General features: G+C 42.4%; 1 protein-coding gene across 1 annotated transcript; it reads left to right on the plus strand.

The window, feature by feature from the left end:
- Window positions 1–5320: 5320 nt before the first annotated feature.
- LOC146651239 (E3 ubiquitin-protein ligase MARCHF4-like) lies at window positions 5321–16267 on the plus strand. The gene is made up of 4 exons (XM_085383864.1): window positions 5321–6563; window positions 12499–12654; window positions 13632–13824; window positions 15809–16267. The coding sequence occupies exons 1-4, from the start codon at window positions 6132–6134 to the stop codon at window positions 16228–16230; spliced, it is 1203 nt and encodes a 400-aa protein (XP_085239990.1). The 5' UTR covers window positions 5321–6131; the 3' UTR covers window positions 16231–16267.
- Window positions 16268–16643: the final 376 nt, after the last annotated feature.

Below are 16643 nucleotides of genomic sequence, written 5' to 3' on the forward strand. Positions count from 1 at the left end.
CATTGGTACTTGTACTTGAATTATTAGAGTCTTTTGGCAATGTCTGTGCACACAAAATGGGTTTATTTAATCAGCCAGTATTCAGACATTTTTTGATATGTGTGTCGTGTCCCAAATTACAGATCCTGATTTGATTTTATGCAGAGAATGACCAGTCAAATTTTCAGGCTTTGATCTTTAATCGCTTTTGGTGTATTCATGTTCAGAAAATACCTCGATATGAAAGAACATGCTGGAAGTACCTGATGGAGTATTTTGATATATTAGCAATCATTGTATATGTTATAACATTTTTTGGCAAATCAAGTAGAAGCACAACAGTAATTTGACATAGAATGACCCATTTGTTTTATTCCAAGCGTGGTTCAGCTTGCACCAGCGTCCGTCAGTTCATCATCTTCCTTTAAGGCATTTTTTCCTTCTGATTGGTTACCTCTAACAAACCAAAAAGGGTTTCATTTAGTAACGTTGCCTATATTTTATACATGGCATTGCACAGGATCTGCGTGACAAAATATTGTAAAGAGCATAATAAGTCCACTTTAAAGATTTAAAGAAGCTTTGTCTGAGTCTCAAGTGCTGGGTGATGGGTATACAGATACATGTGTACAAATATGAGTTTTTTCCCAGAAAAACCATCAGAAAACAAATTTCTGAGGTCTCCTAACAAAATTCAGCACCAGAATTTTGTAGCTATAACATTTCCTGGTAAAAGGTAGAATGGATCCCAGTGAATAGCAGCAAATTCAGCAAGCCAACACATCATACTGTCTGTTCAAAAAAAAAAAAAAACAGCTGAAGATGAAAAGAGGATAACTCCTGCAACAGGATAATAACCCCAAACACATCTAAAATTCTACAATGGAGTGCTTCAAAAGGGCCAAGCCATGGCCATCACAGTCCTCCAGCTGAAACACCATCAAAAAATTCACCTCAGAAGTGTAGTTCATGCAAGACAGCCCTAAAATCTACAGAGCTCGAAGAATTTTGAGGGAAGAATGGGTGGAAAAACCCCCCACACATGAACTAAAAGCCTCTTAGCTGACTACGAGCTGCATTTACAAGCATATGGTACTTGTCAGAGGTGGTGTCACAAAGCACTGGCCATGCACGCTCCCCAAAGTTTTGTTTCTGGCTCTTTTTCTTCATGGTTATGTTTGAAACTGTTAAAAAAAAAGAGAGAGAAAAAAAAGTTTTATTTCAAGTACTGAAGAAATTTCTTATTTAACTTCATGTCTTTTGAAGATAATGTCAGCCTCTTCTTCCTTACCTATGTTTGATCAGCGCTTTAAAGTTTGTCTCAACTTACCTGCTGCTCTCTGGCAGGTAGCTCCATGCCCTCCTGGGTTTTAAATGCACCTTAGAACACACATGCATCAACACTACAATGAGCGGGTGGAGGGAGGTTTGGAGTCTTCTCTCACCCCCGTTCTCTGCGGCCTGCTGGAGCGGGGGGGCTGGGAGGAGGAGTTGGCCGTCCGACTGGGGTCTGGAGTGTGGGGCCTCCCTGCTGCTGCGGAGTCGGGGCGGTCTGCCTCTCCCCACCGCAGGGAAAAGGGTAACACCACCTGGGTCTGGGTGCAGTTCCCCCCTCCAGGGGCAAGGGTACCTAGACCCGGTTCGTAGAGTACGCTTGGGGAGTGTGATCGTGTGTACAGCGTCTCTTCATGTCTGTCTCCACGTTGGTTGAGTGTGGAGTAAGTGCATATGAGAGCATGAGGGTGGGAATGGATGTTTGTATCTGTGTGTGCCTGTATGTCTGTGTCTATATGTCAGGTTGGGTGTCAGGCGCCACCTCTCTGGGGACATCTCAGGCCCTCCAAGGTTTGGAGGCCTATCTCCCCCTACCACCACTTCCCCTGCCGGTGGCGGACTGCCTCAGACATCGGTGCGTTGGTGGTTCTTTGTGTCTGGGGATGGGCGTCCGGGTACACACCGGCTCACTCCTTGGCGGCCGCTTATCGGGGCCTGGAGCCTGGGGCTCGCTCGGGCCACTTCGGAGGTGGGGTGCTCCCGGCCTCTCGGCCTGGGGCTCGGTCACTCAGGCACAGCTGGCTGCCGGCGGAGCTCACGGGCGTGTCACTGCAACCCCCCCTGGCTTCTGCTCTGCGGCTGCTGAGTGAGCCCTCATCTGGGACTCTCCTCAGCTCTTTCTGGGACAGTGGCGCGGCTGCCCCTCTGTTGGTCTTCCTTGGTCTCTTGTGTTCTGGGGGCCTCTGGATGTCTGGAGTTTTGATCTCCTCCATACCTGCTTCATGCCCTGGAGGACGGGGCTGTGGCCCCCCCACACCCTCTAGCAGATCATTACATGAAGGAACCTTTTAAAAAAACAAGCGCGTCCATGCTCACAGGTGTACAAACGGGTGATCACACACACAAACTACACCCTTTTTGGCTCCTACCTCAAAGCACACTGTGTTCTGTTGATCTTATGTGCTGCACAATAATGTTTAACATTTAGTATTTACTGTCATATTCCCATATATCATTGTGATGTTGTTTATTCTATTACTCTTGTTTTCTTCTGCTTGTTTTCTTTTTTCTTTCTCAACAGGTGATCCAGGTGATCGATATATGCATTTTTTTTCTCTGCTTATTCTGTTGGTTTTTGTCTTTTGCCCTTCTCCCCCGTCCCTCTTCTCAGCTCTTTTTCTTTCCCTCTTTCTTTCTCCCCTTCTTTCCCCCAGTTAAGTCTGTCCCGTATTCAGCAAGTGAAAATAAAATAAACAAAAGGTGAATCAAATGGACCATTACGGCAAGGCTGGGATGGTCAATTTGGTAAAATAAATCCGTTGGGCATCTTTCTTCGCCTTTAGACAATAATTCTGATGGCAAAAGAGCCAAACGGGACAGGCAAAAAAAAAAAAAAAGTTTGTCTCAAAAGTTTAACCATTAACTAAGGGATATCTCCTACATCAGTGAAAGTCAGCTCTTAGCTATCTATAAGACAAAAACTGACTCCCAAACCAGATGTGATGCCACAAATCCTGCCTGGAGGTGTCGAGCTCAGGGGAAACTTTTCAGCAGAGGTGTAAAACTGAATTGTTCCCAGAGAGGATCAAACATACAAACATTTTTTTTCCAAGTAAAGTGGGACTTTTAAGAAAAGGCCTAATTATTTACTCCACCTCTGCTGTTATATAATCTTAGTTTGTGTCTGCTGTTTTTCTCAAAAAGTCCAAAATGACGGTTGGCTTATTTTCAACAGCACTTTAATCAGGCACTACTTTGCACCTGAGATGCGATGTAAGAGCAATCACTGGCAATTATCTGCCAGAATAGAAAAGCAGCAGGAGTGAGAGGTGCCAGTTTAATGTGTCAGTTTACTGTTGGCAATCCATTAAATGCTCACCCCATGGCCACCAGCTTGACCACAGTCATACAAATTCTGACAACCCCCCCTAAAAAACACATTTCAGTTGGCTGACAGGGTCCAGTCACAGGTGTGTTCATTTCAATTGTTCAATCAAGCTGCACAGCTGCCCTGACAAGCCGGATAATTGCTCACCCTTTGTCTACCCAGCTTCCCTGGAGTTGTTCTCTTTTGTCAAAAAAAAATTAACCAAGGCAATTTTCTGAAGTAGCAACTTTAAAATACTTTGAGTATTTTTGATGCTATTTCTACTCCACCGCATTACAGCTAAACGTATTATACTTTTTATTCTGCTGCATTTGTTGGTAGTTAGTGACTGCTTTTTCTTAGATTTAAATTACTACCCAGTAGAATAAAAAGTATAAAGGTCCGAAGGAGCTGCATTAAAGAAAGTAATGAGAGAGGAACTTTGTATGTGAGGGTGGTGCAGGACATCTAACAGCGAGATAGTGGTGAGGTGTGTGGTAGGAGTGAGGAAAAGGAGAGCCTGGAGAGGTGGAGGTATGCACTGAAGTGATGAGGAAGTAGAAGCAAGACTGATGAATGGCTTGGATGTGGTGCCAGTGCCAAAAAGACGTGTCGGAGCTGAAGATGTTAAATTTTCATTGGGAGTGACCAAGATAAACTCACTTCTAATTCTGTCTATCAGAGGGACAGGCCAGGTCGAGCGGTTTGAAGGCAAAGTTAGAGGGAGAAAATGTTGAGATGGCTTGGACATGTGCAGGGTAGGGAAAGTTGATATATTAGAAAAAGATGCCAGAAAGGAGGAGAAGAGGAAGAGCACAGCAGAGAATCATGGATGTAGTGTAGGAGGACACGCAGAGGGTTTGTGTGACAGAGGAAGGTGGGATAGGCCCTATCCCATCTTACATCTCCCACCGCTTACATCTCACCCTATCTGATAGGGTGAGATGTAAGCGGACGATCAGCTGATCTCCCTAAAGGGAGCAGCTTAAAGAAGAAGAAAAAGAAACTACCCAGTAGTATAGTGTAATTCGAATGTGTCATCTTTAATGTCAAACTACCAGGAAAATCTTTGGCTCACTCTGAATAACATCTGTATGCTATTTTGTTTAATTATTACAAATATTAATAAATCATCGTGTGCTCTGGGATTTGTGATGGAAGTGGTTGATGGATTGGGGGTTTTTTTTCTTCCACTTGGGAACCAAATGAATAATTGATTATTTTTTTTAAAGAAAACAGATTAAGACAGTCGTGCTACTTTTTCTTAAGATTCTCATTATAATTTGTCTTTCACAACTTGGTTTGAACATTTGTTTTATGCATCTTTTTATTGCTATACTGCTTAAAATCAGACACATTTTTAAATTTGTCATCTAACCCTGCACCTCCCCCTTTTCCTTGTTCATACTTGATGATTTGCAATATTGTATCCTCTTTCACCCTATTTATCCATGCCACACAACTACACCATTTACCTGAGATATTACTAATCATTTCTGCTAAATTATTTGTGCTGTGTGATATTTCTGCTAAATTTGTGCTGTGTGATAACTGGATTCTTTTAATAATTAAAGGGAATCCACAACTTTAGTTTCGCCTCTTTTTGCCAGGTGTAAAGGCAGAAAACACCTACCCCCTTAAAATAAGATAAAACAAACACCGGTGTCACCTTTAACTTAACGTCTCCTTGTATCCCTGAAACAAATAAGGAAGCATATTTGTCTCCGTCCACAGTTGTAGTAATGAGTTGGCTGCTTGCATCACTGTGCGGTGGTGACGTGTGGCGTCTGGGAGCTGTCCCAGGAATCATGGTGCTGAAGCTGCAGCACCAGTTCAGCAGCCAATGATCACAGGAGAATCCGGGGCTACGGATGCTTTCACCCGGAGCAGGACAGTCCGACCATCGCGTTGGATTTAAACGGACGGATTTAAACCCTCCTGCTTGCTTGGAAATTCGATAATTAGGGATGTAAACCTCACTGAGACTTGCCAGCGACCTGCAGTCTGGCTGAAAATCTATGGGGGGGGGAAAAAAAAAACGAGACTGTGAGTCGTGTAGAAATCGGTGTAGCTCGCCAGGTAAGACAGATTTTTTCGCTTCCCTAACATGGCACGCCATCGATCGACTTAACGTGGTGTGAAAAGCTTACAGGACGTCGACAGCTCCACCGGTTTTAAAGCGTGGCTTTCGTTGTTGTGGCTGGATTTTATTTTTAATTTCTAATTTTAAGATTGAGCGCTGACATTTTGTTCTCTATCTCAGTTCTTTGAACCAAAGGCAGATTTAAATCTTGGTCTCTGCACACGTCGCGAATCCGGAGGGAGAAGCCCGTCGAGATAGTTTATGTTGTAGAGAACAGGCAGACTATTAAGGCCATGAAATGACAGTGGACACTGAGTGAGCGGGCCATAACCTTATTACTTGAATGCATATTCCTATCAGTCTCATATTTGACTTTCCTCTAATAGCCGTTTCATTCATTGAACTTAGGCTAATGGCTTCAGACACTTGTTTGCATAGGAGGGATTTTTTTGCATTTTATATCCACACCCTCGTGGGAAGACAATAAAAAGCACCCAACCTAAATAAAGTGGATTTAAAAAGAAAAGAAAAAATCGTAAAAGGCTGCTTTGAAACCAAACAAGCGCTGGAAGACGCACCTCAGCCCCCACTATCCCATCCCACCACATATGAAGAAGTGTTTGCTTATGACGGGGACGCATAGAGTACATACTGTTTTCTTCCAGCACCTTTGGATGGTACTGTGAGTTTCTGGCTGGAGACAGCCTGATGCTGCGCAGACAGGGCATGCTGAAGAGCCGCTGTTGCGTCCTGCTTGGTGACCTGAGGGTGCTCCTGCTCGGGCCACCGGCGCCGCCGACAACGCTTCCTCCGCTGACCCCCATGAGCGGCCAGGCTTCGGAAAGCCATGAAACAAGCGTCACCGTCCCCGAGAACAACAACACGTTAACGCGGAGCCACCAGCACCCCGGGGACCGAACTGCCCAGCCTGCTGCGGGAGCCACCGAGCCACCGGGTGCAGAGCGGCCGGTGGCGGGCTGGGTCGATGCTGCAGAGCTGTCGGCGGCCCTGCGCGGCTGCAGCAGCTCCTCCGATGACTGCTCAAAGGGCAAACTGGAGGAGAGGTTCTCTCTCACAAGCTACACGGAAAGTGGCTTCAGGACGCCTGTGTGCAGGATCTGCTTCCAGGGACCAGAGCATGTAAGTGAAGGAAAAATGTCCACCTGCATGTTTAAATTAGATTAATGCCATGCAATGTCAGCCTCATCCATCAATTAATAATAACTCACCCACACCTGCTCTCCTGGGGTTTGTAACACAATGCAATCTGGTGCTGCTGCTCTCGGAGGAGCATAGGTTAACTGTAGCAACAAGTCCTTCCGCCGAGTGGCCGGATCAGGTGTTGGAAATGTTGCACATTTTGCAGACTTTTCATTAGATGAGGGTGCACTGCTCAGGTTTTATTTATACAGTGAAGAAGAAAAACACTAGTAGTGTCTTGTTAGGGCAGCCAGCAGTGTTGGTGGTCTACAACTCAGCATGAGTCGCATTACAGTAACTCATCAGTTGCAGTTTGGCTGGTGCAGCACAATTGAGCCTTGTTCTAGCTACAAGATTTTCCTGAAAGGTGTTCTTTGGTCTGTTTTTATTGCCAACTTTGTGGTAAAGAGTATAAAAGAGACCTCGCATGATTATGCCAATATTTAAGGTTTAATGCTATTAACTATAATTACATGACACTTAGGTGCTTTTTTGTGTGGAAAATCGAGAATAGTGTAATCTTACTTTCAAAATTATTTAAGGAACGACCCCAATACTGGCAGCCGCAGGGCTAGAGAGCTCTCTGAGCATAGGGCCCCACTGCATCTTGCACTCATCCCATTGCATGGCTTGAAAAGACAGCTAAAGCTAGCAGTGGGAGGATAATGAAAGACCTTGTCCCAGTGGCTGACAAGTGTGGAGGATATGCAGGGATGCCGTAACAACTCATTATAGCCAAACACTGAATTCACATCGAGGCATTATATGCATGGAAAATAAAAAAATAAATAAAAAATACCTCTCAGTCTGCCTCTCACGCACACCACCTGGAAACGGCAACATAATAATAACGTGCACAAAGCAGATGGAAGAGAGCCTTCAAGTTAATCACACCGCTTGCCTCCGCCTTTGGGGCCATATTGATGATAATGTCACAGTACATCAATCAGAAGAGGAAAATGTGAAAAGATGGCCACGAAGAAATAACATTAAATTATATCAGAGAGGCAGACACTTAGCAATTTGCAGGCACATTAGTTACACAGAGCTTTTGAGAGCACGTTGACAAATATGTCACACCTCGCCTGTTGGTAGTGGAGGTAGAGAGGTTATAAAAAAAAAAAATCAAGAAGCAAGATAACCGAGGTGTAGAACATCATTTTTTTTATCCGACAGTCTGCACTCACAGTTGCTTTTCCTTTAAGCGGAAGATTTACTGCATCATTTCATGGTCATTGCACAGTGTATAGCCTATGATCTTTCTGTATTTCATCAACTAATTACTCCAAGAGCAATTTTGTGCATCATTCCACCTCTGAGCTCAGACTTTGTAATTATTACTGACATGGGGTCTAGTTATGAGATTGGAAGACAAGGCTTCATCCTTGGTTTTTTTTTTTTTTTTCTCCCCAAACTCCATGGATAGTCAGCACATGCTGCACTGCATACAAAACACTGCCTTGAAAATTTGCAGTATTTCCCATGGCCTCCTCCAACACATCTCATTAATGCTTCCTTGAGACATTGCAGCAAGTCAATAGCACTTGATTTCATGCTGTCTTATCATTATGCAAGTTTTTATCTTTTGCCAGCTTTCCTCTTCTTGTTGTCTGAGTTGTTGGCTTGGGTGAAGTCCAGATATGGATCTGCTGAGGTGTAAATGGGTACAAGGAGAATGAGGCTCCATTTAAAAAAAGAGGGATGAGTGGACTTTCTGTGTATCGCTCTGTGATACAGGCAGTGGGGACATTAGTTATCCTCTATTCTTCCTTAGCCTTCAGGATGTCACATAGACCAAAGCAGCCAATATCTGATCTGACAACCCACCTCCAAAACACTTCCATCCCCAAGGCTGAGATAGGCAAGACAGAGTAAAGAAGGGAGTGAAAGACATCGCTTTCCTCAAGCATCCCACTAGAAAAGAGTCTTGAGTGCCTAGGAGAGGCAGCCATTGAAAAATGATTGCACTGTGATTTAATATGACACCAAACAATGTAATAAGTCCATGTAATCGGATACCTGTCAGAGTTATAAGTGCCGTTTTCCTTGAGGTGAGATTCACAACCAGAAGTACTTCTGGTTTTAAGGATTTCACATTTTCCTTTTAAATTCAGGGAGTTCTATAGGGAATTTCCAAAAATGTGGATTTTAAGAGGTACTGGTGATTGTAATGGTAACTTTTAAGGTATGCCATGAGACAATGCCTTTTAAAAAAAATCTCTCTGATATTACCTCCTCTCTGCAGTAACAAGAAACACTGAACACATAGTCTCGATAGCACAATTTACAGACTGTGGACTGTTTTGTAGAGTTGTTTTTCCTCTCTTGAATTTTATGGCCAGTTTGGTAAGGAAGAACCAAAGAATAACTCTTTCAGCTGACATATAAATTTATATATCAGCCTATTTTATCAGAATTGACTGGAAAATATAATCCACTCTGTAAAACACATACTGCGAACAATATAATGAAAAACGAAGCCAATATCAGATGAAACTGCATGAATTCATGTCTTTCACCTCTGCACCTCGGGTTATTCATCTTTTTCTTCTTCTTTTTTTCTAAACAGCTAACTTGAGACATACATACTGTATTTCAGCCCACTATTGCTTCCTTTTAGCTAAAGATCACTGAGAAGCTTTACAGAGCGCTCTCGGTAGCTTGCTTTATTCAGGCTCCTGCTTTCAGACTTAATCTCGACCTCGTCACTCAAAGAATGTGCAGTTTTCAGGTCATAGATTTTCCCATGATACATTCGTGTTATGCACATACTTCAAAAAAGAAGTTTATTGTTTTTTTTAAGTAATGCAAAGGAAAAATTGTGGAATATTTTCCACGTACGAAGGTTACCGAAGTGCTCTTTGAGGCAATCCTCCTACTGTTGTCTTCACGTCAGTTGGATGTTGAAACTGTGCGGGTGCCTGTTGCTTGGGTAGAAATATGTGTTTGCTTTTTCTCCTGAGCACAGATAATGCACTTGCAGAGTGTGTTGTGTCTGAGGCACAACAAGAAGCCTCCAGGGGTCACGTCAGCATCATTCTTTCTGTATGACCCCACAGTGCTGAAGTTTGCTCTGTTCCATCATATGTTGCTTGCCCGTTCGTTGGAAATGGGATATAAACAAGTTGCCAAAATGTTAGATTTTATTTATTCATTTATTTTTTTGGCATTGCTAAAGTCTGTTTTCAGAGGCTGTAAATTCATGAACATAAATTAGAAACCCTAGTTTCTCTTTTTATTCAATTACCTTTTAAAGAGTCATTAACCGCCACTGTAGGCCCGATGGTTCCCATAAAATCAGCACTCAGTGGAACATCCCTCTGCATATATTTTACGATCAGTCATCATAACTAAATAAACTTAAATATTATTGGCCTTCTGCCTCATTTTTCACTTATTGCTCTTATTTTCCTTGTAATTGGTTTAATATGGTTACGTTTATAGATGAAAATTTTTCCCGGCAGTTTTGCAGGTTCTTAAAGAAGAAAAGCCCGCGGACTGATTGTTATTGGGCATCATTGTACAAATCCTCCTTCATTCTGCTTCTGTGCGAGCCAGATTATCATAGCACAGCTTTTCCTTGCTCAGAGTTAATGGAGTTCACTTGCATTGATTCGAGACCCTTAAGAAAATGTGAATAGCCACCTCTAATTTATTTTTATGCCATTATATACATTGCGAGGGAATCCAATTTTCTAAGGAGAAAATGACTTGTAGGGAGGTGTTTTGGGAAAATGCAGCACAGAGATGTGAAATAACACAGCCATATCTTTTTAATATGTTGCTCCATTGTGTTGGGCTTCTTTTCACTGATTATTGCTGTTTGATCAACAAAAGGACATTTAGTTATCACTTTCTCCATGCGTGGGCTTTGGTGCCACGTTTGTTATCGGTCTCTCTTGCGCTCCCTCCAGCCTCGGTTGTATTGGAGTGATCTAGGTTTTGGCTCTTGGCTGCCATCAGGCCAGTCACAGTGAGTGGCCCAAGTCCCTCTGGACACGACAGAAGTGTTCTGGTCCTCCTGCCAATACACTCCCACCCTGGCCATCTGTAGATGGGCCTTTTCTCCCCTAACTCCCTGCTTTTTCCTCTCTTCTCTTCAACCAGGGTGCTGCTCCGTCTGTCAGAGGTGTCAGCTAAATAACAACGTGGAGAAATCATTTGGAAACTTGCTGCATTTTTTACTCTGTTCACTGCTTCGTACAATTTTTGCACTCAGGGTAGACATGGAGAGAAAATACTGAATTAAAAATACCTTAGAAATGCAGTGGCTCAGTTCAGAGAGTAAGGAAGGGGAGGGGTGTTGGGGATTTCTTTCAGCAGACAGCCGGCTAATTTCTTTTTGTTCATTCACTACAGGCTCTTTGTTCATTCTCATTAAGATTAAAATATCTGTACAAGAGCCAAGTTTCTTAAGTGCAGGTCAGAACCTTAAAAAGGTGGCATGCCTACATCTTATGGGTCATCATCAATATCCAATATGACAAGATTAGTAATATATTTTAATGAGCTCAGAGCCTGGGGTGAGAGATTAGAAAACTCATCTGTTCCTCAGGCTAAATACGGCTTAAGAGGAATGTCTAGTGAAGAATATAGCTGAGCACATCTTGGTACAAAATGGAAAAAAAAACCCTGAGAGGTGTCAAATTTAGTGAACTTCATGGTTTCGCTGCATTTTAAGTATTTACGAGCCTTCTATATGACAGAGAGAGGGGAAGAAAAAAAAAGTAAATGCTTTGGTTTTCTGAAATCTTGTCACATCCAGCTGGATTGAAAACATGATGGAAACGGCTAAAAATAAGGCAGCTTGATCTCTGCTCCCTCACCTGACACCAGTGATGTTTTCATGTGGTTCACACGTCTGACCACCGAGCAGCCGTTCAGGGAGCGAAGGCAGACCTTTACTTCAGCTGCTTTAAGGTGGTAAAGTGAAGGTCATTTTTAAAAAAGGATATAAGAGCCACCTCTTTAAGATATAGTTCAGTGCCACCTAGAGTTTAATAAACCCGCAACACAAACATTTATTCGGCTGTCCGGTCACATTAATCATACAGTATGTGGCTGTCATCGTGCTGACAGAAGGGATTTGAAATGCCCTTTAACAACCTCAGTGACTAACAGTGCCTTCAAAAATGTCACTTTATGATGGACAGGATGTCAAGAAACCATCCTCTGATAACTAGACCAGATACTGGATCTAGCTCTGAACTGTTATGTGAATTGTAGAGAAATGTAGGTCGACCAGAACGAGTATTTTGAGCTTCTTTTGCATTTCTGTAAGTATAAAATAGTTAATGTCTATAGCAGCTCTACTGATGTCAAGAGCTGTGGTATGCTGCAGCTTTGTTAGGGTTTGCTCTTTCACAGGTGCTTCAGTGACTAATCCTCCACTTTCAGCGGTACTAGTAATCAAGCATTTTGCCTGTCAACTAGGTGTAAGGCAAAGCTTTCATTTCACACCTGATCTGTTGTTCTGCTGTAACAGGCATGCAAAGTGCTCTGCGTGTGTGTGTGCCTAGCAGTGCACAAAGAGCGCTCAGAAAATCAATAAGCCAACACAAAGAAGTGCAAGAAATATAAACACAGTGTAACGCACTTATTATTGTATGTAAAGGGGTTACGTCAAGAGGTAAATAAGATGGAGAGAAAGGGTCCGTCAGCTGGTATTTTTTCTGAATCATAAATCACTTCTTAGAGTGTACTCAACGAAGGTAGTATAAGGCCATAAAATGGTCATCTAAACAATGTTAACCAGCCCATTAAATCAAGTTATATTCAAACCAGAGCAGAACATTTATGCATTTACTTTGGCTGAATTATGAGAAGCTCTTGTCATGGTTAGCAGGGACTAACTTATTCTGCCTGTTTCCTGCAGGGGGAGCTCCTGAGCCCATGCCGGTGCAGCGGGTCAGTGCGCTGCACTCACCAGCCCTGCCTCATCAAATGGATCAGTGAGAGAGGCTCCTGGGCCTGTGAACTCTGCTACTACAAATATCAGGTCATTGCCATCAGCACCAAGAACCCCCTACAGGTGAGCTGTGGGTGTTAAGTTCACCAATTCAGAAATATCACTGTGTATTTACAGCTCGGAAATTATGACCAAGTTGTTTGTTTTTTGGTGATAATGGCAGTCTAACTGAACACTGCAAAATCTCAAATCATAGAACCTTTGTTATGTAATTAGGAGCATGACACCACTTATATGGAGTTACTTGTTTTCATGTCATATTTTGTTTGTTTTGTTTTGTTTTTTATTAAGAAAACACGCATTAACCGCAGCTCCAGCTGGTCTCTGATGACCAGCCAGTATATTTCTAGTACCAGTCCCAAGGCTAGATAAAGGGTTGGGGAGGGTTGCATCAGGAAGGGCATCTTTGCCAAATCAGACATGCAGCTCTTCAATAAGATTGGTCGAGATCCAGGTTAACGACCGCCACCGGTGCTGTTGAACAGCAGGGTGCGGGTGGAAACTGTGCCATTGTTGCAGGAGGTTGGGGAGGGAGAAATGAGGAAGGAAGGCAGTCATGTTCAGAGGATGTTTGGGGTGGACAAAGGATGTTAAATATGGAGCTGCCAAGCAGGAGGAAAAGAGGGAGGACATGCAGGGGGGACTGGTGTGACAGAAGAAGATGCTAGGGATAGGGTGTGATAGAGACAGATGATCCGCTGTGGCTACCTCTAAAGAGAGCAACCCAAAGAAGGAGAATCTAAACTGAGAAATTCAGGGTGGAAAAAAATGAAAGCATCTGAATTAAACAGGCCTTTCCCCTCTGATGTTTAGAACAGAAGGATTGCAGAAGCAGTTTCTTTTTCTGTGATTTGATGGGGTTATGAGAGGCCACAGATTTCTGTTTTCGAGGGTGAGAGCGATGTGTGACTTCGTCTTTTTGTTGAGTTCAGCCCGATTAACTTATAATCTGAATGTTTACATTAATTGGTTTATGATTAGCTTCTCAATTTTCTCCTAAGCTCTACCGCTAATCCTTCTACTTCTTCTGCTTCTTGCAGTGGCAGGCTATCTCTCTGACAGTGATAGAGAAGGTGCAGATAGCAGCAGCTATCTTGGGCTCCCTCTTCCTGATGGCCAGCATCTCTTGGCTGGTGTGGTCGTCTTTTAGCCCGTCAGCCCGCTGGCAGCGTCAAGATCTGCTTTTCCAGATCTGCTACGGCATGTATGGCTTCATGGATATCGTCTGCATCGGTGAGGCGCTAAGCAGTTGCGATTTATCACTTTTCAAACTGAATGTAATATTTCTACGTCTTCTTTGAATGGGTTTGAGCATTTTACTACTGAAAATTATATTGAGTGTTTTTCACTCTGGTCACATTAATTCATGAGCATTCAACAGGCAAAAGTAAATGTCAAAAGTGCTCAGGAGAGTGGGTAATTATACATAACAGCTGCCTACAAATAACTGTAAATTCCACGGGCAGTTTCAGTGCAATTAATCCATACCACAAAGTCAGCTGCTTCATATCAATATTTGATTGCATTGTTTGGTCAATCTCTACGATTATTTGTTGTTGTCTTTATCGCTGTTTCTATATTCACAAGGCTGAGATGCTGCACCAAAGCTCACATCATAAATTAAACATGAACGCTGAATGTTCAAAATTCAGCTAAAGTGGCTTTCACTGCATACATTAAAATGCATTTCAGTCTATAATAAAAAGCTACGGAGCCAAATTCAGCCAAACGTTAAAGACCATTATGTGCTGTCATAACACAAGAGGGATTTTGTTCTTCTTTTATATATATATATATATATATATATATATATATATATATATATATATATATATATATATATATATATATATATATATATATATATATATATATATATCATATATATATATATATATATCATATATATATATATATATATCATATATATATATCATATATATAAAGATAGGTGCATGATATATATAAAGATAGGTGCACCAAAGGATTTCTAACAGTTCCCTGCATTGGTGCGTGGGCGTCCAGATTGAAATGTATAGCATTTAAGCCTGCTGTCCTCCTGTGGCGCTCAGAGGCCCACATGTTTTGGACAACTGTGTGATGGCATCTCGCATTAAGGAGACTCTAAGTGCCACTGCAGTAGACAGCAGGGTGTAAGAAAGAGGTGATTGATTGTCTCCGGTTTGGTGCTGTGGAGGATTGACTGTGGAGTCATTAACGGTGCACTTTACAGAGATTAACTTGTCACCTGGTGGATGTTAAAGAGCAAAGACCTGACTTTCACTTATCCACAAAGTTAGAGAGGGAGAGGAGCAGAGTTGAGGAAAGCTGGCAGGATTTTATAAGTAAACTCCAGCTGCTGCAACTGTAGTCATTGGCTTGTTAAACAGCAATATTACATTACTGCTGTAATAAAGTAGTTGGCGAGCAACTAGCAGACTCCTTGAAGATCAATATGTAGTGGTAACACTTAATAATCTCCTACTTTCTCCTTTTTATAAGCAGCATTTAAGCAAGTAATGCCATTAAAATGCATTTAATGCCGTTACAAGGAGATTTAAAAGCATTCAAGTGTTTGAGTGCACAGTATTTTTAATTATTACAATACCTCCTATTTAGATATATTTTATTTAAAATATGTATTTTTTTGTTACTAGAATTAGTTATATAAAATCATCATGTTTAAGTTGTTAACAAATACCTTGAACACTAAAAAAGGACTTTGCATGTAATGTTCCATGATGCAAACTATATTGTAGTGTTAAAAAACATGGTTATAAGTGCTAAATGTGGACTGATCCATACATGATGAATTTCCCTTTACATGCCTTTAAAATGGAAAACATGCAGTAAAATATTGGGGTCCAAACAACTTTGCTACAGATGGATTTCAATTTTCCAAATGCTGAGTTCAGTGAACATGAATCAATAAGCAATTTTGAATCTGAGATAAGCTGCTATCGAACGAGGCTGCAGAACGGATGCATTATTTTTTTTTAACCTAAATCCAAATCCAGTCCCTGCTTTTTCTAAGAAATAAAGATTTGATGTCTGGTTTGTGGTACTTTAAAGATGAGTTGTTTTGTTCTGTTACTGCCAAAGCTAATACTTTCTTCACGCTTTACCACAGTGTGTCTACCAGTGTTCTGGGATGTAGTGTATCTCAAGACTGCAGCCCGACTGTGACATTGTCTAACTGGTGCTCTGATCTCCACAGCACTAATTGTCCACGAGGGACCTTCTGTGTTTCGCATCTTCCACCGCTGGCAGGCCGTGAACCAGCAGTGGAAGGTTCTGAACTATGATAAATCGATGGACAGCGACGACCTGAAGGACACTACTGTAGACAGGACTCTATCTCAGCCCACCCAGGGCTACCAGACTGGGATAGGAGTATCCACCTCCACCTCCTCGCTGATGGTGGTGGCCTCCACTGCCGCCGGCTCCACCTCCACGACCGTGGTGACGGCCGCCGGAGGAGTGGGAACACACGTGGACCCCAACAGCGGCAGCGCAGTGCCAGACCAACACTGTCCATACAACATCCTCCACCTGCTCAGCCACCTGAGGCAGCCGGAGGCCCGCAGCCAACCCAGCAATAGCACAAGAGAGCTGGTCATGAGGGTTACTACAGTCTGAAGAGTCAGTTGAGGCCTTATCTCACACGAAGGGGAGAGATTTTTGAACCAGCTGACAGCTGAAGAAAAGATCCTGTCTTAACTGCACTGGATTAATATCAACACAATCTTGTTTGTTTGAAAATGCATCTCTGATGTCCTTACATTGATTGAATAAAAGTCAAAGTTGTTTGATTTGCAGAATCGGTTGGAAAATGGTTATTTTGACAGATACGTTCAAAAATATGTGCTTGAATTGTTAATCTGTAGGGAAACCACGTACTGTGGTTTTTATACTTTTTTCTTAACAGCAGCTATAATTTCTTATTGGCAACCTGTCAAGCATCTCCAAAACAGCAGCAACCAAAAGAAAAAGAAAGTTAACAGGTAGTGTGTTCACAGTGGGTGGGTTTTTGAGTATGCTGTACACTCTAC

This window comes from Rhamphochromis longiceps, linkage group LG16 (genome assembly GCF_057381845.1).
Source record: "Rhamphochromis longiceps isolate RC_006_pf linkage group LG16, R_longiceps_female_GT1.1, whole genome shotgun sequence".
Classification (NCBI taxonomy): domain Eukaryota; kingdom Metazoa; phylum Chordata; class Actinopteri; order Cichliformes; family Cichlidae; genus Rhamphochromis; species Rhamphochromis longiceps.

Excerpts from the sequence above, each read along its gene's own strand:
- LOC146651239 (XM_085383864.1), top strand. The coding sequence starts at position 6,132 with ATGCTGCGCAGACAGGGCATGCTGAAGAGCCGCTGTTGCGTCCTGCTT. Across the intron at positions 12,655-13,631 it reads GCACCAAGAACCCCCTACAG|TGGCAGGCTATCTCTCTGAC; the intron begins GTGAGCTGTGGG and ends TGCTTCTTGCAG. Across the intron at positions 13,825-15,808 it reads CATGGATATCGTCTGCATCG|CACTAATTGTCCACGAGGGA; the intron begins GTGAGGCGCTAA and ends TGATCTCCACAG.